Below are 18,502 nucleotides of genomic sequence, written 5' to 3' on the forward strand. Positions count from 1 at the left end.
CCTTGAGACTTGACACCCTTTCTGTGGATGGCACTATTATTTGGGAGGAGATAGAGGAGTCGCTGAAAGATACTGGGGCTTGTGTCAACAAGCTGATGCAATTTTGGTAAACATGTACGGAGCCGGGTTACCTTAGGAAGGGAGGAAGGCTTTCAAATGGGTTTATCATCTCTGTTGTCTTACAGATGAGGCACTCTGGAGTGGTGCTGCCGTGATAAGAGACCAGCTGATCCCTGACTGGATCTTTCTAGAGCTTCACAGAGATAATTGTGGTTGAGCCTGCAGCAAAACCGCTTCACAAAGAATTGCAATGGGCCTGCAGTGCAAATGTTTCGAGACAAACATTATTAATTACAATAAACATTAAACAACATTATAAAGCCTCAAAATATTGTGTTAAGGTTATTTATTACATATTGGTTATTCAAATACAGTGATTAACTGTATTTTAACTTAAAAATTAAGTCAATTTTTTTTTGCCATTTCTTTACTATACTTACAAAAAGGTTAAAACCGTAGGATAGTAAAACAATTTTCCAAGTAAAGAGGAAAATACTGTTTCAGCCTAGATTTCAAAATGTTTTTTTTTTGTCATGATGTTTTCCAGAAAATGTAAATAGACAGACTGTACAGAGCTCTCTCATAAGACAGACCGTACGGACCTCTCTCATAAGTCATCTTTCCTTCTGTTTTCTTCCATTTGATGCTACCTGAATCGGGACGGGAGAAACGAATTGCTAAATTTTTAATTAACTTCACAACATCTGCACTTGTGCTTTGAGAGAGCAGCGTGCTTTCCTTTTAACCTATTCCAGCACATTTGCACACCAAGGTAGATCTTGATGCTGGCACTCACACAGAAAGGAAGAGGGGAAAAAAAATCAAAAATGGAAATGAACTTGTGTGTGCAGATCAAAGAGGCAGAATTATTCCACTTTTTTGCCATTGCTTGATCTTCAAAAAGGAAGAAGATAAAGTAAGGGAGAGACTAGATGGATGAAACAGTTTGAGTTAGACGGTTCTTGGGTTGGTTTATCAGGGTTCCATTTTCTCCACAGCCATGTCTGTCCATGCACCCTTAGTTGTGCGACTTCATCCTTCACTACTTCATTGTGCAGGCCTGACAGAACACTGAAAAGGGAATCATTATCACGTCTTCCTGTGTAAAATACCTTCGTAAGACATGGCCTGATTGTTGGTGCCTTTAACTGAATCATAGCATAGTTTTATATTGCATTGGGTTTTCCCAACTACTGACATCACATTAGCAATTAAAAAATATCTGCTACCATACGAATAATAAAATTAAGATTGTTGGGAGGCAGTGTGGGTCAAACTTTTTTTTTACAAATTTCAACACCCCCCACTAGGGAGAGCTACTTACCCGGAGAGCTTTAGAAATTACAAGTTTCTCTTAGTGTTTAGCCCACTGTATAAGGGAGTCTGTGGGGACCCCAAAATAGGAGGTTCTGCAAATATCTTCTCAAACAAATAACACAAAGAAATTTTAGGAACTAAATGCAAACACGTCAATCCTTGCTTCGTGAGAAATAGCAGTTTGCCTTGAACCCCCCCCAAAAAAGTTCCATCTTAGATTTAGTTACCAATACTACAGTGTAGCTCGCCACTGGACAACCTGTGAAATCGGAGCAGGCAGCCAACCCCCAGCTGGGACAGGCACCTGCACGGGCAGCCTTCCTGGTGGGGCTGATCTCACCACACAGCACAGCTTCCTTAACAAGTCCCCCTTTGATGCTGCTCACACAATGGTGTCTCTGTGGGACACCCTCCTACCTGCCCGTGTGCAGAGGGGTGCAGCCGGCCTCCCCCAACTGGAAGGACGAGCCTGGAGCCAGGCTGGTGGGAGAGACAAAGCACTGGGGGGGGAGGGGAGAGGGGGAGGGGGGGAGAGGGGGGGGGAGGGGGGGAGTTGGGGATTACGAGGTACAGTGACTTTCTCTGTCCTCGCCACTAGAGGATGTTGTTTGCCATGGGATCCTTTTCGCGCACGCTCTCGCGGCAAACTGTACATGAATATACATGACTCTACGTGAACTATACAAACTATGCATGAACGATACATGAACCGATAAAGAACTCCTTCAAAGATCCTCAGACGCACTCTTGCGGACGCCCATGTTGAGACTATGGGGGGCTCATACAATACCATCCGTTTCATTGGCACCGTGTTCCCTAGTCATTACCTGTCTGTCCCATCAGTCAGTCAACGGGGCTCATGGTGACGATGTACATAAAAGTATATTACTATACTGTTATCCATTTACTGAATCTCCATGTGCTAACTGCACAGTATAATTGTGGCCCTTTTGTGGATTTGTGAGTGTTTATTCAACTCCTCAAGCTATCGACATAAAAAAAGAGAGAGAGGGGGGGGTGGTAGAAAGAGAGGAAAAGAGTGAGATGATATGCAATGAGAGAAAGAGAACGGGAGAGAGAGACAGAGAATAAACCCGGAAATGAATAAACAGGAGAGAGAGAAAGAGAGGGAGATAGATAGAAAGAGAAGGAGAGGGACAGAGAACCTTAACCCAGTGAGTGAGGCTGAAGGAGGAGAGAGAAAAGGCGGGGTGAGGAGGAGGGGGGGTCTGAGGGGGGGGGGGGGGGGGGTCTGAGGGGGGGGGGGGGGTCTGAGGGGGAAGGGGGGGTCTGAGGGAAGGGGGGGGGGGTCTCCCGGCCCTTGGCTTTGTCTGCCCCGTTCGGCCATCAGATAACGGCCGGGGGGACAATGGCGCTCCATTCTGAGGGCGCTCTTAAAACGAGCAGGAAGCGTTGTCCGCGAGCGCCGAGCGGGCTCTTCTGGTGGCTCTCCCTGGAGTCCGCTCAGCCCTGACGGAGCGCGCCGCTCAAGGGCTGCCGGGCCCCGCCGAGGAGGAAATGAGAAGCTGGTGGCCACCCAGCCGGAGCCACGGACGGCCCTTTGATGCTGCGCTGACGGGGCCCAGGGTGAAGGGTGGGGAGCGAGTGAAAGGTGACGGAGGAGAGCAGGGGGGGGAAAGGAAAGAGAAAACAGAGGGCAGAGCGAAGGAGGGTGGAGAGAGGCAGAGCAGTGGGATTACTTGTGGTACTGTGGAGCAGACCAACAAGTACTGTGGAGCAGACCAACAAGGCCCTGGAATTATAGATTCACCAGGGAGGACCGTCGGAGACTAAAGTGACCTAAACCAAGACTCCCATGTGAAAACCGAGGTTGATTTGTCCTTCGGTGTTAGATTTAGATTCTTTTTTTTGTTTGTTTGGTGTAGCTTCAGGTGTGGGAGTGATGCTGGACGGGTTGGTCTGGTAGCTGTTGCCTGGACGAGACCACCTCTCCCTGCTGAAGAAGAAGGCTCCAGTAAAATCCAGTACATGCAGACAGCCAAGGTCTGCTGATGAAGCGGCCCAGGGACTTCCTTAGGCCAGTGGGCAGATCCCGGGTCAGAACACAGGGCTGGGAGGGCAGTGCCAAGCCCTGCATCCGTGCTCGAAGGTTCTTGTGGGTCTGGCACAATGAGCTGCAGTAGACAGGGTGTGTTAGAGTACAGCACTGCTGACCCGTGCTGAAAGACGTGTCTGGGGGGGTTACTTTTGGAACTCTCAGTGGAGGGGATCACAGCTTTTATGTTTCCTGGAGAGGTTAAAAGTACATTTAGAGTATTGCCTTTGCCCTTCTGCAAGAGGAAATGGGGATATAACGTTACCAGAGAACATTTTAGTGGGCTTCAGCCGCGGCTCACTACAATTTGGCAATGTATGGTTACAAAACGTCTAAGATCCTTTAAATCTAAAACTAGGTTGTGTTTTTAAAGAATTGATGCAACATAAACAATGTTTCTACTGCATTTAAATGATATACAACTTTTACGATCCCCATTTTTTTTTGTATTACTATTTTTCACTCTCCTCCAACATGTTATCGCTTTAAGCTTAACACCTGAATACACAACTCTCATTACTATTCAATTACACAAAGTCTCCACGTTTGTGTCACGTCTGATGAAAAACCCATTTTAGCAAGTGCCCCAAACAGAAGTTGCAGAATGTGTTGGGTGACGGACGAACACGGATGACCTGTCCTGAACCCAGGAGGAGCGGGGCCTGGTTGCCCTCATGACTCTCAAGCACCCACTCCAAACAGTCCCACGACAGCAGAGCAGGCACCACGCCAACTGCCTGTTCTCAGTCTCCTCCCACCATTATGGATCACACTCCAGGTTGTGTCTCGTCGCTGAGTATCAGCGCGGCTGTGGTTTGGTCGTATCGGCCGAGCGATGAAGATGATCACAGCCGCTTGGATACACAGCAACAACGCACAACCTCAAGTGTGATTTTGTTTTTCTGCAAGCACCATTTATTAGTTAAAAAAGCACCACAAGATTATGATTTTGATTATTACATCTTTGTTTTTTTTTGTGTGTTTTTTCCTAAACAGCTCGAATGAACTCTGCTAGACTGTTGTGTCGACTGCATCACATTTTCCTTACACAAAATCCACTGTTGCTAGCTTTTTTGTAGTTTGACCCCTCCCTCCCTCCCATGTGGAGGACCAAGGCTGTGTATGCCCCTGCTCACTTTAGCTGCACAATGCTCTGGTACGGGCCAGGATGGAACAAGTCCAACTTCAGCCTTCCCCCTGGGAGGATGAGGACAAAGTGGACACTGAGGAGGTCAACATGAGGAGGGGCTATACCCTAGACGTCTCCCTTCAGGCAACTCGCAGAAAATGCACTGACTGAGGAAAAGAAAACGTGTATTTTCAAGAGATATTTTCGGTGGCATTTCTGCCTTCTTGGTTTCTTTTTTACAGTGACAGTATAGTCTGACAGGAAAGAGAGACATGCAGCACAAGACCCTGCTCTCTACGACGGGGCTCAGTCCATGTGGTACGCACACTTGTCCCCAGGCACCAACGTCGTAACAGCGACAGCTTATTGGAGCCTGGATAAATGCCCCATCATGATCAAGTGACCATGTAAAAGGGATGGATGGTACAGTAGTCATCCGACCCTCACATCCGCCATTCCTGACATCCACCTGGGCCATGCAGTATCTTGCATAGCCTCATGCGAAAGCAGTTCACATTTCCCTTACGGACGACAGCTCGACAGTGATCGTAGCATGCCATCACACAGGCAGGAATACCTCGACGAGACAGCCAGAGGTTGGTTGAGGGCTGTTTGTTTTGGACTCGTGGTACCGTGTCGTGACAGGGCTGGCCCAGGCCGGGCCGGGCCAGCGGCCGGACGATCCGCGTCATCGAGGAAGGGCCGAGGAGATGCCGGCTCCAACCTTTTGTTTTCCTCTGAGGCTGCTTAGACTACACCTTGACCTCCTGCAGTCATTGTTCTGTTGCTTCATTCCCCCCCCCCACCACGTTAATGAGGGCAGGGACCGCACGCCTTTGTCTCACTCACACGCAGCCGAAAACACTAGCATCGCAAACTATTGTTTCATCTTGTACTTGTTGCTGCTGGGTGTTCGAGCCTAGGATGTCTTCAATCACCTCTCGCTCCCCCTTCACCTCTCTCCCTTTCCCATCTTTCTCTCTCAAATGTCTAGAATTGGCATCTCTAGATCTTTCTCTAGACTTGGTCAGTCAATTGCAGGGAACTTCAACACAACTTGACCTCGACATACCAGACAGACATTCCAGACGCTCCGGAAATGCCATTGAAAATAAAGGTGTTTGCTGTAACTGGGTGACAAATACACCACATCACAAAAACAAGCACAAGTGGGTTCCAGGCATATGCAGGATGTGGAAACCTTTACCATCTTACATATGAGGGCCTTCGGGAAGGAAGGGATGGGAATCAGGGAGGCACAATTCCAAGTAAAATTGACAGAAGATAATTAGATCATAGCACACGTTATCTGGGGAAATCTGAGACATGCTTAATTAACTTTGCAATCCACACGGAGACACTGCCGAAATTCCTTCAAATACTCATTGATAGTCATCGGATTTGGAGATGTTACAAACGATGTTAAGCTCATTACACGTGCTATACGTAGGGGGAAATGAGTCAAAGTATTTGTTTTGACAAACTCCGGCAAACTCGGTTAATGTTCGTAACAGTGTCTAAGGATGAAAGCAAAGTACAGGAAGTTGGCATGTTATTTCGGGGTGGATTGGCAGCATGTGCCCCTGTCAAAGAAAGCAAGAGCCAAATAGGTGAATCGAATGAGCCGTCGGATTCAAAACCCAAATTCCAACCCCCCTTATGTAAGCATACGGAACTAGAAAGCAACGGACAACGGCAACAGATAACGGAGGAGCCAGACGAGAGTGGTGGATGTCAGAAGGCGAGGGAGCGCGGGCGGAACGGGATGGGTGAGGTGAGGAGACGGGGACACCAGGAGAGGGCCGCCGCCCGCCCCCTCGCTCGCCCCGCTCGCCCGCCCCGCTCGCTCGCCCTCACAGACACAAGGTCACATCCAATGGACACGCTCAAGGAGGGAGGGAGGGGAGGGGAGGGGGGTCAGGACAAGCATCACATAAAGCAGATAAAGAACAATGAGAGGAACTATAGCACACAAAATCACGGCGACCCCTCCCTGGTTGAGAAGAATGGGCGACGGCCGCAAGGACTGGTCGCTCTTAACCCGGGGAAGCGGGACACACACTCAGCATGCAGGAGACAGAGAAGGGACATGAGATATTTTTGTAACTGAAGTTAATTAAAGTTCATGCAACAAGGATAATGGGATCATAAGACACTTTGCCAAACACAACAACAGTTGCCATTAGGGGTATTTTTGTACAATCCACAGCACTCTTCATGGTTCTAACTTTTTGTTTGGCCAAATAAAAACATTACTCATCTCCTAAAACGCCACTTTAGAAATGTGAAGCTGAGGTGTGAGGCTTCAGGGCTAAATTTAGAGAAAAAATAGCCAAATTAGAGAAAGGAACTCTTACCTTATAAGGATATGCCTATATATTTTTACATTTGATGGCTTGACTGGACATGGACAGTTAGACGTCTACAGGAAAGGCAGGGGGAGAGAGAGGGGATGACAATCAGGAAATGGCCCGGGCCAGAATCAAACCCAGGTCCCTGCGTTAGGGCCTCAGTCCACAGGAAACACGCTCTACCTGGAGAGCCTCCATCTTTCATCTCTTTACTCTCATTTACTCTCTGACATGCCTCCACGACTGCCTAAACAGTCGACACACACCAGCCCCCATCATCCCAGCCTCTGAAGGTAAGCTAATGAGCATGCCCATCTTGACATGACATTACCAGGACGTACAGTACGCAACATCTGTTCCTTTGCATCAGACTTGTCACCCCGATATTTACATTGTCATTGTTTTCAGTTTGATGGTGACCTGTCCGTGTCTTGGGGCATGTTGGGCTGCTGTCTCGCTGTGGGCTTAAGCGCCTCATATCCTCTTCCATTCAACGCATTGTTCCCGTTACCGCTGATTAATATCTTGTTTAAACAGCCACCAGACACACCAACGCTGAGAGTGTGTTCATAAATCCTCTGGAGCTGATCAACACAATGGCTTGCATTCTTTTTTTAAAGAGCAGGACCCCCCCTCCTCTCTCTCTCTCTCTCTCTCTCTCTCTCTCTCTCTCTCTCTCTCTCTCTCTCTCTCTCTCACTCTCTTCTCTTATATCGCTGCATCTGCACTCCTCCACGAGAGACAAACGAATTCTAGGAATTTGGGACTGGAACAAAAACATCACTCTGCCTTTCTGTTGATTTTATTAATACACAACATGAGCGAGGTGGCGACACATCAGCACTGTGGAACGTGTCCTGCCGCACAGCTGAGATCCTGTGTGGCATCACCCCCCCCGTCACCCCCCCCCCACACACACTCACACACACACACACACACCCACACACACACACCCCCGACCAACACCTTTATCGACTCCAAACTCATCTGGAGCAATTTGCTCTAACAATAACAATGTTTATGTATATGGGAGTCAGATGGCTGAGCGGGGATGGAGTCGGGCAAGTAATCAGAAGGTTGTCGGATCGATTCCCAGCCGTGCCAACTGACGTTGTGTCCTTAGGCAAGGCACTTCACCCTACTTGCCTCGGGGGGAATGTCCATGTACTTACTGTAAGTCGCTCTGGATAAGATCTGCTAAATGACCAAATGTAAATGTAACAATATAGTAAACAAAGACTTTGGAGCATGATGAAATGGTGTCTATCGCGCTTTGAAATGTGACGGTCATTTAATTGAGAGAGAGAAAGAGAAAAACAGGGTCATTGTGTCCTCGCCTACAGACTCCTCAGAGCTTCCCTCACACAGACGGTCCTGTGTGTGGGGTCACCCAAATACAACACAATCGGCCTACACAATGGTCGAACTAGAACATATGCCTACTAGAACTGGTGAAGCGAGATGAGGCCTTTCCTCCATTTACGATCCTGATTAGATCCAATCTATGAACAAGTGTTGGTTTTTCCTATAAGACTGCCCTCTTCATTGTTCATTGACTTTTATCTCCAATGCTGTGCATTCGGCCCACAGAACACTCCCATTGTAGTTTATGATGACTGGACCTGGTTGTAACTGGGTGACAAATACACCACATCACAAAAACAAGCACAAGTGGGTGCCAGGCATTTGCGGGATGTGGAAACCTTTACCATCTTACATATGAGGGCCTTCGGGAAGGAAGGGATGGGAATTAGGGAGGCACAATTCCAAGTAAAATTTACGGAAGATAACTAGATCCTAGCATACGTTATCCGGGGAACATTTTGTCATGCTTAATTAACTTTACGATCCACACGGAGACACTGACGAAATTACTTCAAATACTCATCGATAGTCATCGCATTTGGAGATGTTACAAACGATGTCAATCTCATTACACGTGCTCTACGTATGGGGAAAGGAGTCAAAGTATTTGTTTTGACAAACTCGTGAATGTTCGTAACAGTGTCTAAGGATGGAAGGTTGGTGCGTGTGGTAGGTCATCATGATGTCTGGCCCTGGTTGGTGCGTGTGGTAGGTCATCATGATGTCTGGCCCTGGTTGGTGCGTGTGGTAGGTCATCATGATGTCTGGCCCTGGTTGGTGCGTGTGGTAGGTCATCATGATGTCTGGCCCTGGTTGGTGCGTGTGGTAGGTCATCATGATGTCTGGCCCTGGTTGGTGCGTGTGGTAGGTCATCATGATGTCTGGCCTGGTTGGTGCGTGTGGTAGGTCATCATGATGTCTGGCCCTGGTTGGTGCGTGTGGTAGGTCATCATGATGTCTGGCCTGGTTGGTGCGTGTGGTAGGTCATCATGATGTCTGGCCCTGGTTGGTGCGTGTGGTAGGTCATCATGATGTCTGGCCCTGGTTAGTGCGTGTGGTAGGTCAGGACCACAGATGCCTGTACGCGTGTTTCTCTGCACGGAGCCCTGCACCACAGTCCATTCACAAGACTGCCAAACGCCGGGCTCAAACCCAAACACATTCTCCTTTTACATTGTATTCTTGTTTATTTTTACTCTGTCAGACTAAACGTCACATAAGATTGTAATCTACCTCCCTCATTGAAAGGATACACTATAATAAGTATACAGTGAGATTTTGTACAAGTGTCGTGAGCGACTCCACGTTCACGCTGCAGGTTAACGGATGGGACCCAGACCAACTGCTCAATTAGAAAGGCAGACTTGGGTTTGGATAAAAAGCTAGTACTACAAGGTACCACTACTCAGTCAATACTAAGTAGATGCCATTAGAAACAGCTACAGACCGTTCCAGACTACTGGTCAATCGGTTGTGTTACGTCTGAAATGCATGGAAATTGTCCAAGAGCATTGGACAAAAGTATAGGGTTCATGAATAAACTCATCTTATTTTAGTAACTCTTTGGCTTGTGACATCATGGAGTGCCACACAAATGCTCTCTCGCCTGATAGTAGCTGTAGTTGGATCAATGAACCACTCAAGTGTGTTTAGGTTTCACATGGTTCCTGAACCAGACTCGTACCCTGTGGTTATGCAACCTGAACACCCTTTACCATTAGGGAAATACATTCCTTTAGGAAATGACTAGCAATAATAGTTCATAGATATGGTGTGAGTTTACACTTCCACTTTACCAACAATACCACTTTGATTTGTTTGGATTTTTCCCTTCAGAGCGGGGCGTGTCATTATTTTACCTCTGTGACTTCTGTAGAGGCAGGCTAAGGAAGAAGTACCTGTGAACTGTCAAGTACTGTGTAAAGTGGAAAAGTGTGTGTGTTTATGTGTGAGAGAGAGAGAGAGAGAGAGAGAGAGAGAGAGAGAGAGAGAGAGAGAGAGAGAGAGAGAGAGAGAGGGGAAGAGAGAAATTGAGAGAGAGATAGAGAGAGAAGGAGAGAGAGAGAGAGAGAGAGAGAGAGACAGAGAGGGAGAGAGAGAGAGAGAGGGGGGGGGAGGGAGAGAGGAAAGGGAGAGAGAGAATAGGGATAGTAAGAACATGGGTGTTCTTACTATCTAAAAATCCAGAGGAAAACCTTTTAGCAATAGGACCCAGAGGATTGTTGCATATATCAACACAAACTTTGGACAAGCACACCTTTAGGGGGTCTCGGCCAGACAATTATGTCAAAAACCTTCCAAAGCAGTTCAATACCGTATCCAAAAGTTTAAGTTTTGAGCTATGTCATTGGCTAAAAAACAGCTGACAGGAAAACACAATGACTCTTGAAGCCAGACCAGAGTGTACTATAAAGTAGACAGACGGTATATTTTCTTCGCCGGAGAGAACTTGGGATTTAATCAGAGAAAAGACTTTACAAAAAAAACACTCAACTGGGATGACAAGATGAGCGCGTCTGTTGCAGTGTATAGGAATATTTACACCGAGGACCGTTTCAGGCAGTCATTTGGTACCGAGGATAAACCGAAAGCAGGCGTGCGGCTCCGGGAAAAGTTCTTAGGATGGTGCAGGTGTTCTCGAGGGACATGTCTTCACCTGTTGCGAGAACGACTACCCATTTTCAACTGGCTGCCGAAGTACAGACTCAAGAAATGGATACTTGGAGATACTATAGCGGGACTTACTGTTGGTATACTTCACATTCCGCAAGGTAAGTTGTTTACTGTACAACCAAATTCCGGAGAAAGTACTCTAAACCTGAAATTGCGAAACGGCGTCACTGTTTCTTTGTCCGTAATAATTTAAACTCTAAATTGAGATGTTGAATGAATATCAGTTATCTGCCCATTGTGCTTGACACCTGGGAAGAAATGGTAACCAGATATCAACATTTTGTTAAATGTGTCCTACTGAAGCAATATTGCAGATACAATGACAATGATCTATTTAAGATTGTTAGACAGTATTTTTTTAAGTAAATGAAATGTTTTGTCTGCTTATTTGAAATACAAAGTTATACATTTCATATTCATTCACCGACTTTAGTTTGTCTGTGGATAATTACAGAGGATAATTACATGAATGAGCATGGCATCGTATTACAATAAATTCACTGTGAACACTAGAATAAGCTTTTTAATCAGATTCAATGAATGATGAATCTCTATTTTCGTTCAAGAGAAGTCTACCAGTTACACCGACAGGAAGAAACAAATCGTACAAATAGTATTTCCGAACAATCGTTCAAATCAATCTCAAGTTGAACTTGTCCCTGACCGTGAACAGGTATGGCCTTTGCCCTTCTGACATCGGTGGCCCCCATCTATGGCCTTTACACATCCTTCTTCCCTGTGGTCATCTACATGCTGTTTGGCACGGGACGGCACGTCTCCACTGGTGAGAGTCACACAGCACTCCTCCGGGACAGACACCTTAGCTATACTGCAAACTGTTATCATATCAGTTCACGTTGTTCTCATTCCATTCAAACATACGAACTTTGACCTTTTCCTGAGGTACCGTAAGAGAGGATTCTGTTGTGTGTGTCGTTGTTGTGCCAGGTACCTTTGCGGTCGTGAGTCTGATGACGGGCTCCGTGGTGGAGCAGCTGGTGCCCACCCCTCTGGAACTGAACTCCAGCAGTCCTGAAGCCGCAGCCTTCGAGGCACAGAGGATCGGCGTGGCCTCGGCTGTGGCCCTCCTCTCAGGGATCCTGATGGTGAGGGTCAGCGAGGACCGCACAACACCGCAGACTAGCTCAAACCATACCGTCGGGGAGGAAGGGGGGCTTCAACATGCAGGCTGGGTCATTTTGGAACTGAGCCGTTATCGATTGGTGTCGGGACTTTGAAATGCTTTGTAAGCAGTGTGATGAGATATGTGCACCCAGCTGTGGCATTCTAAATGGGAGAACCTGGTTTTCCTGTCGTCTCCACAGCTTTGCATGTTTGGGCTCCGGCTGGGCTTCCTCTCCACATATCTCTCCGAGCCCATTGTCAAGGCCTTCACCAGTGCTGCCGCCTTCCACGTCACCATCTCCCAGTTGCAAAGCATGCTGGGACTGAGGCTCCCTCGCCACACTGGACCATTCTCGCTGTTTAAGGTCGGGGTTTAAACTGCATACTGATTTAGGAATTTGTATAATAGTGGTAAGAATGGGTTAAAGTTTCATGAGTCTATTACTATTCAAGGATTTTACAGCGTACAGTATGGTGCATGTATGGACATGAACGCAAAAATATAAACATGCAACAATGTTTTATTGTGTGACAGGTGACATGACGTCAGTAGATTTGAATCACTTAGCCAATAGATTATTGTGTGCATATGGAACATTCCAGAGTATTTGAATTCAGCTTATGAAACCCTTGACATGTTGGGTTTTGATTTTTTTCCTCAGTATATTTGACCTCCTCCCTGTACCCCGCAGACGCTAGCATCAGTGATAGAGAACCTCCCACACACCAACATGGCCGAGCTGCTGATCTCCATGGCGTGTCTGGCCGTCCTGGTGCCGGTGAAGGAGGTCAACATGCGCTTCCGCCGACGCCTGAGGACACCAATCCCTGTCGAGATCCTCACGGTCAGTCAGTAGAAGAAAGGTGTCACTTGAACGCATTCTTTAATTGAATTGGAGGAGAGCCAAGGACATAATCTACTATTTGATTCAGTTGTACTGCAATTTACATGTTTAATTTTTGTCTTGTTTTCTTTCAGGTCATTATTGCGACGGCGGTGGCGTATGCCTCTTCTCTGGACTCAGCCTATGATGTCCAGATAGTGGGCCATATTCCCGCTGGGTAAATAATCCTGACAAAATAGTTAGAGAGTATCAACATTTGCTCCATTATTTAGCCATGTTTGCTGTTATTATTCAAATGATATCAAAATCCTGCAACTGTATGTCCTCAGTTTCCCCAGACCGAGGATGCCTGCCGTGCACACGATTCCAGACATCGCTGGGGACACGGTGGCCATCACGTTTGTGGGCTACGCTGTTTCTGTCTCCCTCGCAATGATATACGCTGACAAACATGGATACTCCATACATCCCAACCAGGTATGGACATCAGGCTTCAATGGTACATTGATGCTTTAATTCATTCCCTGACACCTGATATAGCCAATGGAAATGACTGTTGAACTCTCGATTCTGAGTTGCTCCTGTGTTCATACACACATCTGACAGTGAATGCTGGGGCCTAAGGAAAGGGTCATAAGCTAAAGTGCTGTCGAGTACCGAGTAAATACTGCCTCATGATTCTTGCGCGCAAGTAATTGTGCTGTGCTTGAGAGCCTGTGTGTATTAAACTGGACGTGTGTGGGGACTGTAGGAGCTGCTGGCCCACGGCATCTCCAACACGCTGTCCTCTCTCTTCACCTGTTTCCCCAGCTCGGCCACCTTGGCCACCACCAACATCCTGGAAAGTGCCGGAGGGTACACGCAGGTACACAGACCTCCTCGCCTGCTTCACGTCTGGCCTCGTCATTTGTCAAAATGTCTCTGGGCTTTTAAAGGATGGTTATGTCCTTTTGTACCATAGTGACATTTGCCAAATTATTGATGGCTTCCAATGTCAAACAAATGATTTTTTACTCCTATATTTTGAATAGAGCTTTATGTAAGGAATAAACAAAGTGTGTTTCTGTCTGGGTTCTTCCAGCTCTCTGCGCTGTTCACCAGCCTGGTGGTTCTGATCGTTTTACTGCTGATTGGACCTCTGTTCTATTTCCTGCCCAAGGTGAGGGAGGAACGCATGTGTTGGGTCTGAATCTTGTCGAGGTTCATATGTGGTTGTGAGTCTGAATCGGGCCTGTATCTGAGCCTCGTTCTCTGCGCTGGTGTCTCTCCCCCCCCCCAGGCAGTGCTGGCATGCATCAACGTGACCAGCCTCAGGCAGATGTTCCTGCAGTTCCAGGACCTCCCGGATCTGTGGCGAGTCAGCCAGATTGACTTTGTGAGCCGCCGGTCCAACGGACAGAAACATTTTCATGTCCCTCTTCGTTAACGTCCAGCTACATCCACCCCCCAGTCTGTCTAGGTCTGAACTGGAAAGTACTGGAGTGCCACAACCCACTGATCTCATCGGGGGGTACTGTGTGTCTCTGCAGGTTGTTTGGCTGGTGACCTGGCTGTCTGTCGTCGTGCTCAATGTGGATCTGGGTCTGGCCATTGGGGTGGTCTTTTCAATGATGACCGTGATCTGCAGAACACAGAGGTACACAGAGCAATCCCCTCCTAGTATGGAGAAGAGCAATATAGGTCATACAAGCTTGCGTGTGTCTTAAAGTGGGGAGTGATGACTGCTTCGTTGTAAGCGTTGGCTAACGTGACTTAGCCGATGCAGATGTATACGCTTTGTGAAAACTGTTTGGTTGACTTCTCAGGGCTGGATGTTCAGTCCTGGGAAGGGCCAGTAACACCGAGATCTACAGACCTGTAGAGAATCACAACAAGGTGAACACACCACTCACTGACTCAGTAGAACTGGCGTACTACACCCACACACCTCATACAGATGTGCACGTGTTAAGGTACCACATACTACCCTTAAAGTAGTTATATAGTATGGTGTCCCATGTATCAAGCAGTCTGAGTCTTACTCTCCGATAGAAAAATAGTAACAGAAACTGTGATAGAAACTGACCTATGAGGTCATGGAATGTACGGTTGTGAGCTTCCACCCGTGTTCTCCCACAGTGCTACGAGGTGCCTGGGGTCAAAATCCTCACCTACAACGGGCCCATCTACTACGGGAACCGCAGCTTCTTCAGGGAGGACATGAGCCGGCTGCTGGGCCTGACCCCCGAGAGGATCCGCAGCCGGGAGAAAGCCAGGAAGGCCCTGGAGAAGAGGGAGAGGGAGGCCGTGAACACAGTGGTGAGACTGGGGCGTCAGACAGACAGCCCACCAAGTAACCCCAAACAAGAGGGTAGAGACCGGGGGGGGGGGGGGGACTGTTTCACCAGAAGTTATGCAGAAATTGAATTTGTCCCCCTCAATATTTGTTTTGTGAAGAACTTCAAAAATGTCTTGAAATTGAAAGCAACATTTCAAAATGGAGAAAACCTTGAGACTGTGTCAGTTGTATAGAGAATACATACTTCTGGGAGTTTGAGTGTGCACTCGTCTTGCTTATTGCTTATAACACACACAAGGTGAACGTAAACAAGGTCACACTAAATCTGTGTTATGTATCATATGTTTAACTCTGTACGTATTTGTCTGCAACAGGAGAGAGGTGTAGCAAACACCTCATTTTCGTCTGAGAACGAATTCTTCAAGTCTGGTAAGTGATATTACAGTTGCTCCTATGAATAATTGTGCTCAGATTCAGAGTGATATTGCCTTTTCCTCATTGTTGTTTTTCTCAACACTGACAACGTTGTCCCCTTTATCTATGCTGTGCAGAGATGTCTGACATTGAGGTCCAGGCTGTGCTCATCGATTGCAGCAGTGTGATCTTTGTTGATGTTGCCGGAGCAAGGCTTTTTATACAGGTGAATATTCAGATCAATGTTGCCTGGGAGGTTTAACATTACAGAAAGACAATATATATATATATATATATATATATATATATATATATATATAATATATCAATATAATATGTCATACCGAAATAAACAATGAAACTTACCACCACGTCTGCCTTTCCCAAGATGTGCATTGAATGCCAGAAGGTCGGGGTCCTTATTTACTTATCAAACTGCAACGGTACGGCTAATCCTGTGACAGTTATTTCTCTTGACAGTAACCTCCTATACGAACATGTACCTGTATATATACACACATGGAATGAATATTGTTCAATATTTCCATGAATTTACATCATCTGTAAAATCCTCCACATTTAACGTTCTCAAATGTTTCGTTGTTCATAGAGAGTGTGCTGAAAATCCTCACCTCCAGTGGTCTGATGAACTACATGAACCCTCAGCACATTTTTGTCACAGTTCATGATGCAGTGGTCTACATTCAACAACAGAAGGTAGCTACCGACTGAACAAACACAACACATCCTACTATTTGCTTAATGAATACATGACGATGATTTCTTTACATGGCATATTTCAGTTTAGCCAGTTAACATGTCTTTCATAGGAGAAACCTCCAGAAAACACCACAACGGTTTGGGTGTGAGATGGACAATAGTTTTAAGGATGCAGGTCAACCCCAGACAGAGGACATCCACCTCACTGATACACCTGGGGATGAAATACAGAAAGGGGCACTAGGAACCAAAATGGGCCACGCGCGTACATCTCCCAACCAGGACATTCATGTCCGACCGTGGTCTCATGGGGGAGTGCTGTCTCGTTGGCCTGACTCTCTACCCTTCTGCTCCAGGTGTGCCATTGTACTCTTCTCTGGAATGGAAGTGGGTGGTACAGTCGGGGCATACTATTTAATCCAAATTCTAAGAGTGCAATTTGCGGAGAAAATTCAAGAATTGGAGTGTCAAACCTATGCCAATGTTTTTTGTTGTTGTTTTTTATTTTTTATAAAGCATGTTTAGCCTTTTGTAGCATTATCTATACTATCACTATCTGAAGTGATGGATTACAGTATTGAACTAGGAGTAATTGTACTGTTGTCATACACTACAGTAGTAATACTATATTGCTGTACTAATAAGACAATGCTTTTAATGGGCGTAGACAAGACAGTATTCGAGAAGTCTCAAGCCATTCAGAAGATTTGAAAGGCACATTTACATGAGCACACACAGCTGCACTGGTGATCCACTGGTTGATGAATCCAGCACCCGTTTCTTATTCCAGAATGGAATCCAACACATGAACAATGGCTCAGCTTCATTCAATAATAGAAAACAAATTGTAATTTAATTTGGATTAAATGCTGGAAGACTAAATCATTATATTATAACTGATATTTATTGTGAGTTTGGTATATTTCTTAAACAGTATATGAATAAAATGCACTGAATGCTTTCTAAAAGGAAGATATTGAATGAATTACAGTGCTTGCATGATGCACATTTTACTGCCTTCCCATGAAATGTTCTCATTTTTATTTGAAATGAGTGATCCTTTCTCCACATGCTTTGCCATAGACATGTTTTTTTTTACTGATTTAGGTGCATCTAGCCAATACACTAATATCCATGGACATCAAAGAGACTTAATCTTTAAACATTTTAAAATAAGAATGTAAATCATCACAATCTAATACAGTCAGGCTAGTTCACAAGTATTTGCACAATTTAAAAAGGATAGCAGGACATATGTGGAATGTTGAGCATGCTCATTTGACATGTTTGGAAGAGAGAAGAAGAACAGTCTTTGTTTTTGGTGACGGAGGGCAGAATGTCAGAACACTTTCAGCCTCTCTGAAAATAGCCTGACAGACAGGAAACTAGGTTATCTGTTGTGTTGGCTCCAATACTCACCATAAGCAAACACTCACTAAAGTTTTAGTGAAAAATTAGTGAGAGCAGTCAATGAGCAACTCCATATTCACAATGTCCAGTTAAACCATAGTGTCCGTCAGAAAATTCAAGTCAGCATTGTGTAATTACATTAAGAGTAAAAGGTGACTATAAAAGGAATTGATTCACACAAACAATCCCAAATTTCCTCATATGTCATTTCTTAGAATGTTCAATGTAAAGTGCGACAGCTAAAGGGCCACGAGTCAGCATACTGCCCTCTGCTGCTGTGACTCTCTCCTCGCTGTAGGACACAGCGCTCAGTCACAATCACGCTACCTTGACCTGATAAAAAGACGCATGTGCTATAGAGTTCAAAAACGGGGCAAAAAAAACTAAAAACTAATTATTTGCTTACTTGATGTTAGATGCCCAAGTTATTAATTTTTCCCAGTGCATATTTCAAAGAACCCTCTAGACAGTATATCCTGTGGGTTTTCCCTTTAAAGCTCAAGGAGTGCGTTCCTAATTGGCAGGAAGGAGCCTACTTCAATTAGCAGTGTGGTACACAAGACTCTGGCCAACTGTTTACCAAGCCAACAAGGTACCTCCAGCAGCTCTCAGTCCCAAACACCAACAGACCCACACACAGACACACCCTGACCCAGCAGTGTGTGTGTTTCAACACCTGTCCTAGACACACCCTGACCCAGCAGTGTGTGTGTTTCAACACCTGTCCTAGACACACACTGAACTCACAGCTGGGCACAT

General features: G+C 46.0%; 1 protein-coding gene across 1 annotated transcript; it reads left to right on the top strand.

The window, feature by feature from the left end:
• Positions 1-10,488: 10,488 nt before the first annotated feature.
• slc26a10 (solute carrier family 26 member 10) lies at positions 10,489-17,305 on the top strand. The gene is made up of 18 exons (XM_084680754.1): positions 10,489-11,049; positions 11,625-11,735; positions 11,900-12,057; positions 12,277-12,441; positions 12,769-12,921; positions 13,056-13,138; positions 13,251-13,398; positions 13,673-13,786; positions 14,003-14,080; positions 14,201-14,296; positions 14,451-14,557; positions 14,727-14,796; positions 15,040-15,219; positions 15,574-15,628; positions 15,751-15,839; positions 16,002-16,056; positions 16,224-16,330; positions 16,444-17,305. Exons 1-18 carry the CDS (start codon positions 10,785-10,787, stop codon positions 16,480-16,482), a joined length of 2,073 nt encoding a protein of 690 aa, XP_084536880.1. The 5' UTR covers positions 10,489-10,784; the 3' UTR covers positions 16,483-17,305.
• The last annotated feature ends 1,197 nt before the right edge of the window (positions 17,306-18,502 follow it).

The sequence above is a fragment of the Hypomesus nipponensis genome, chromosome 18, assembly GCF_054491055.1.
Source record: "Hypomesus nipponensis isolate SF chromosome 18, ASM5449105v1, whole genome shotgun sequence".
Taxonomy (NCBI): domain Eukaryota; kingdom Metazoa; phylum Chordata; class Actinopteri; order Osmeriformes; family Osmeridae; genus Hypomesus; species Hypomesus nipponensis.

Excerpts from the sequence above, each read along its gene's own strand:
- slc26a10 (XM_084680754.1), top strand. The coding sequence starts at position 10,785 with ATGAGCGCGTCTGTTGCAGTGTATAGGAATATTTACACCGAGGACCGT. Across the intron at positions 13,399-13,672 it reads ACTCCATACATCCCAACCAG|GAGCTGCTGGCCCACGGCAT; the intron begins GTATGGACATCA and ends TGGGGACTGTAG. Across the intron at positions 16,057-16,223 it reads TTACTTATCAAACTGCAACG|AGAGTGTGCTGAAAATCCTC; the intron begins GTACGGCTAATC and ends CGTTGTTCATAG.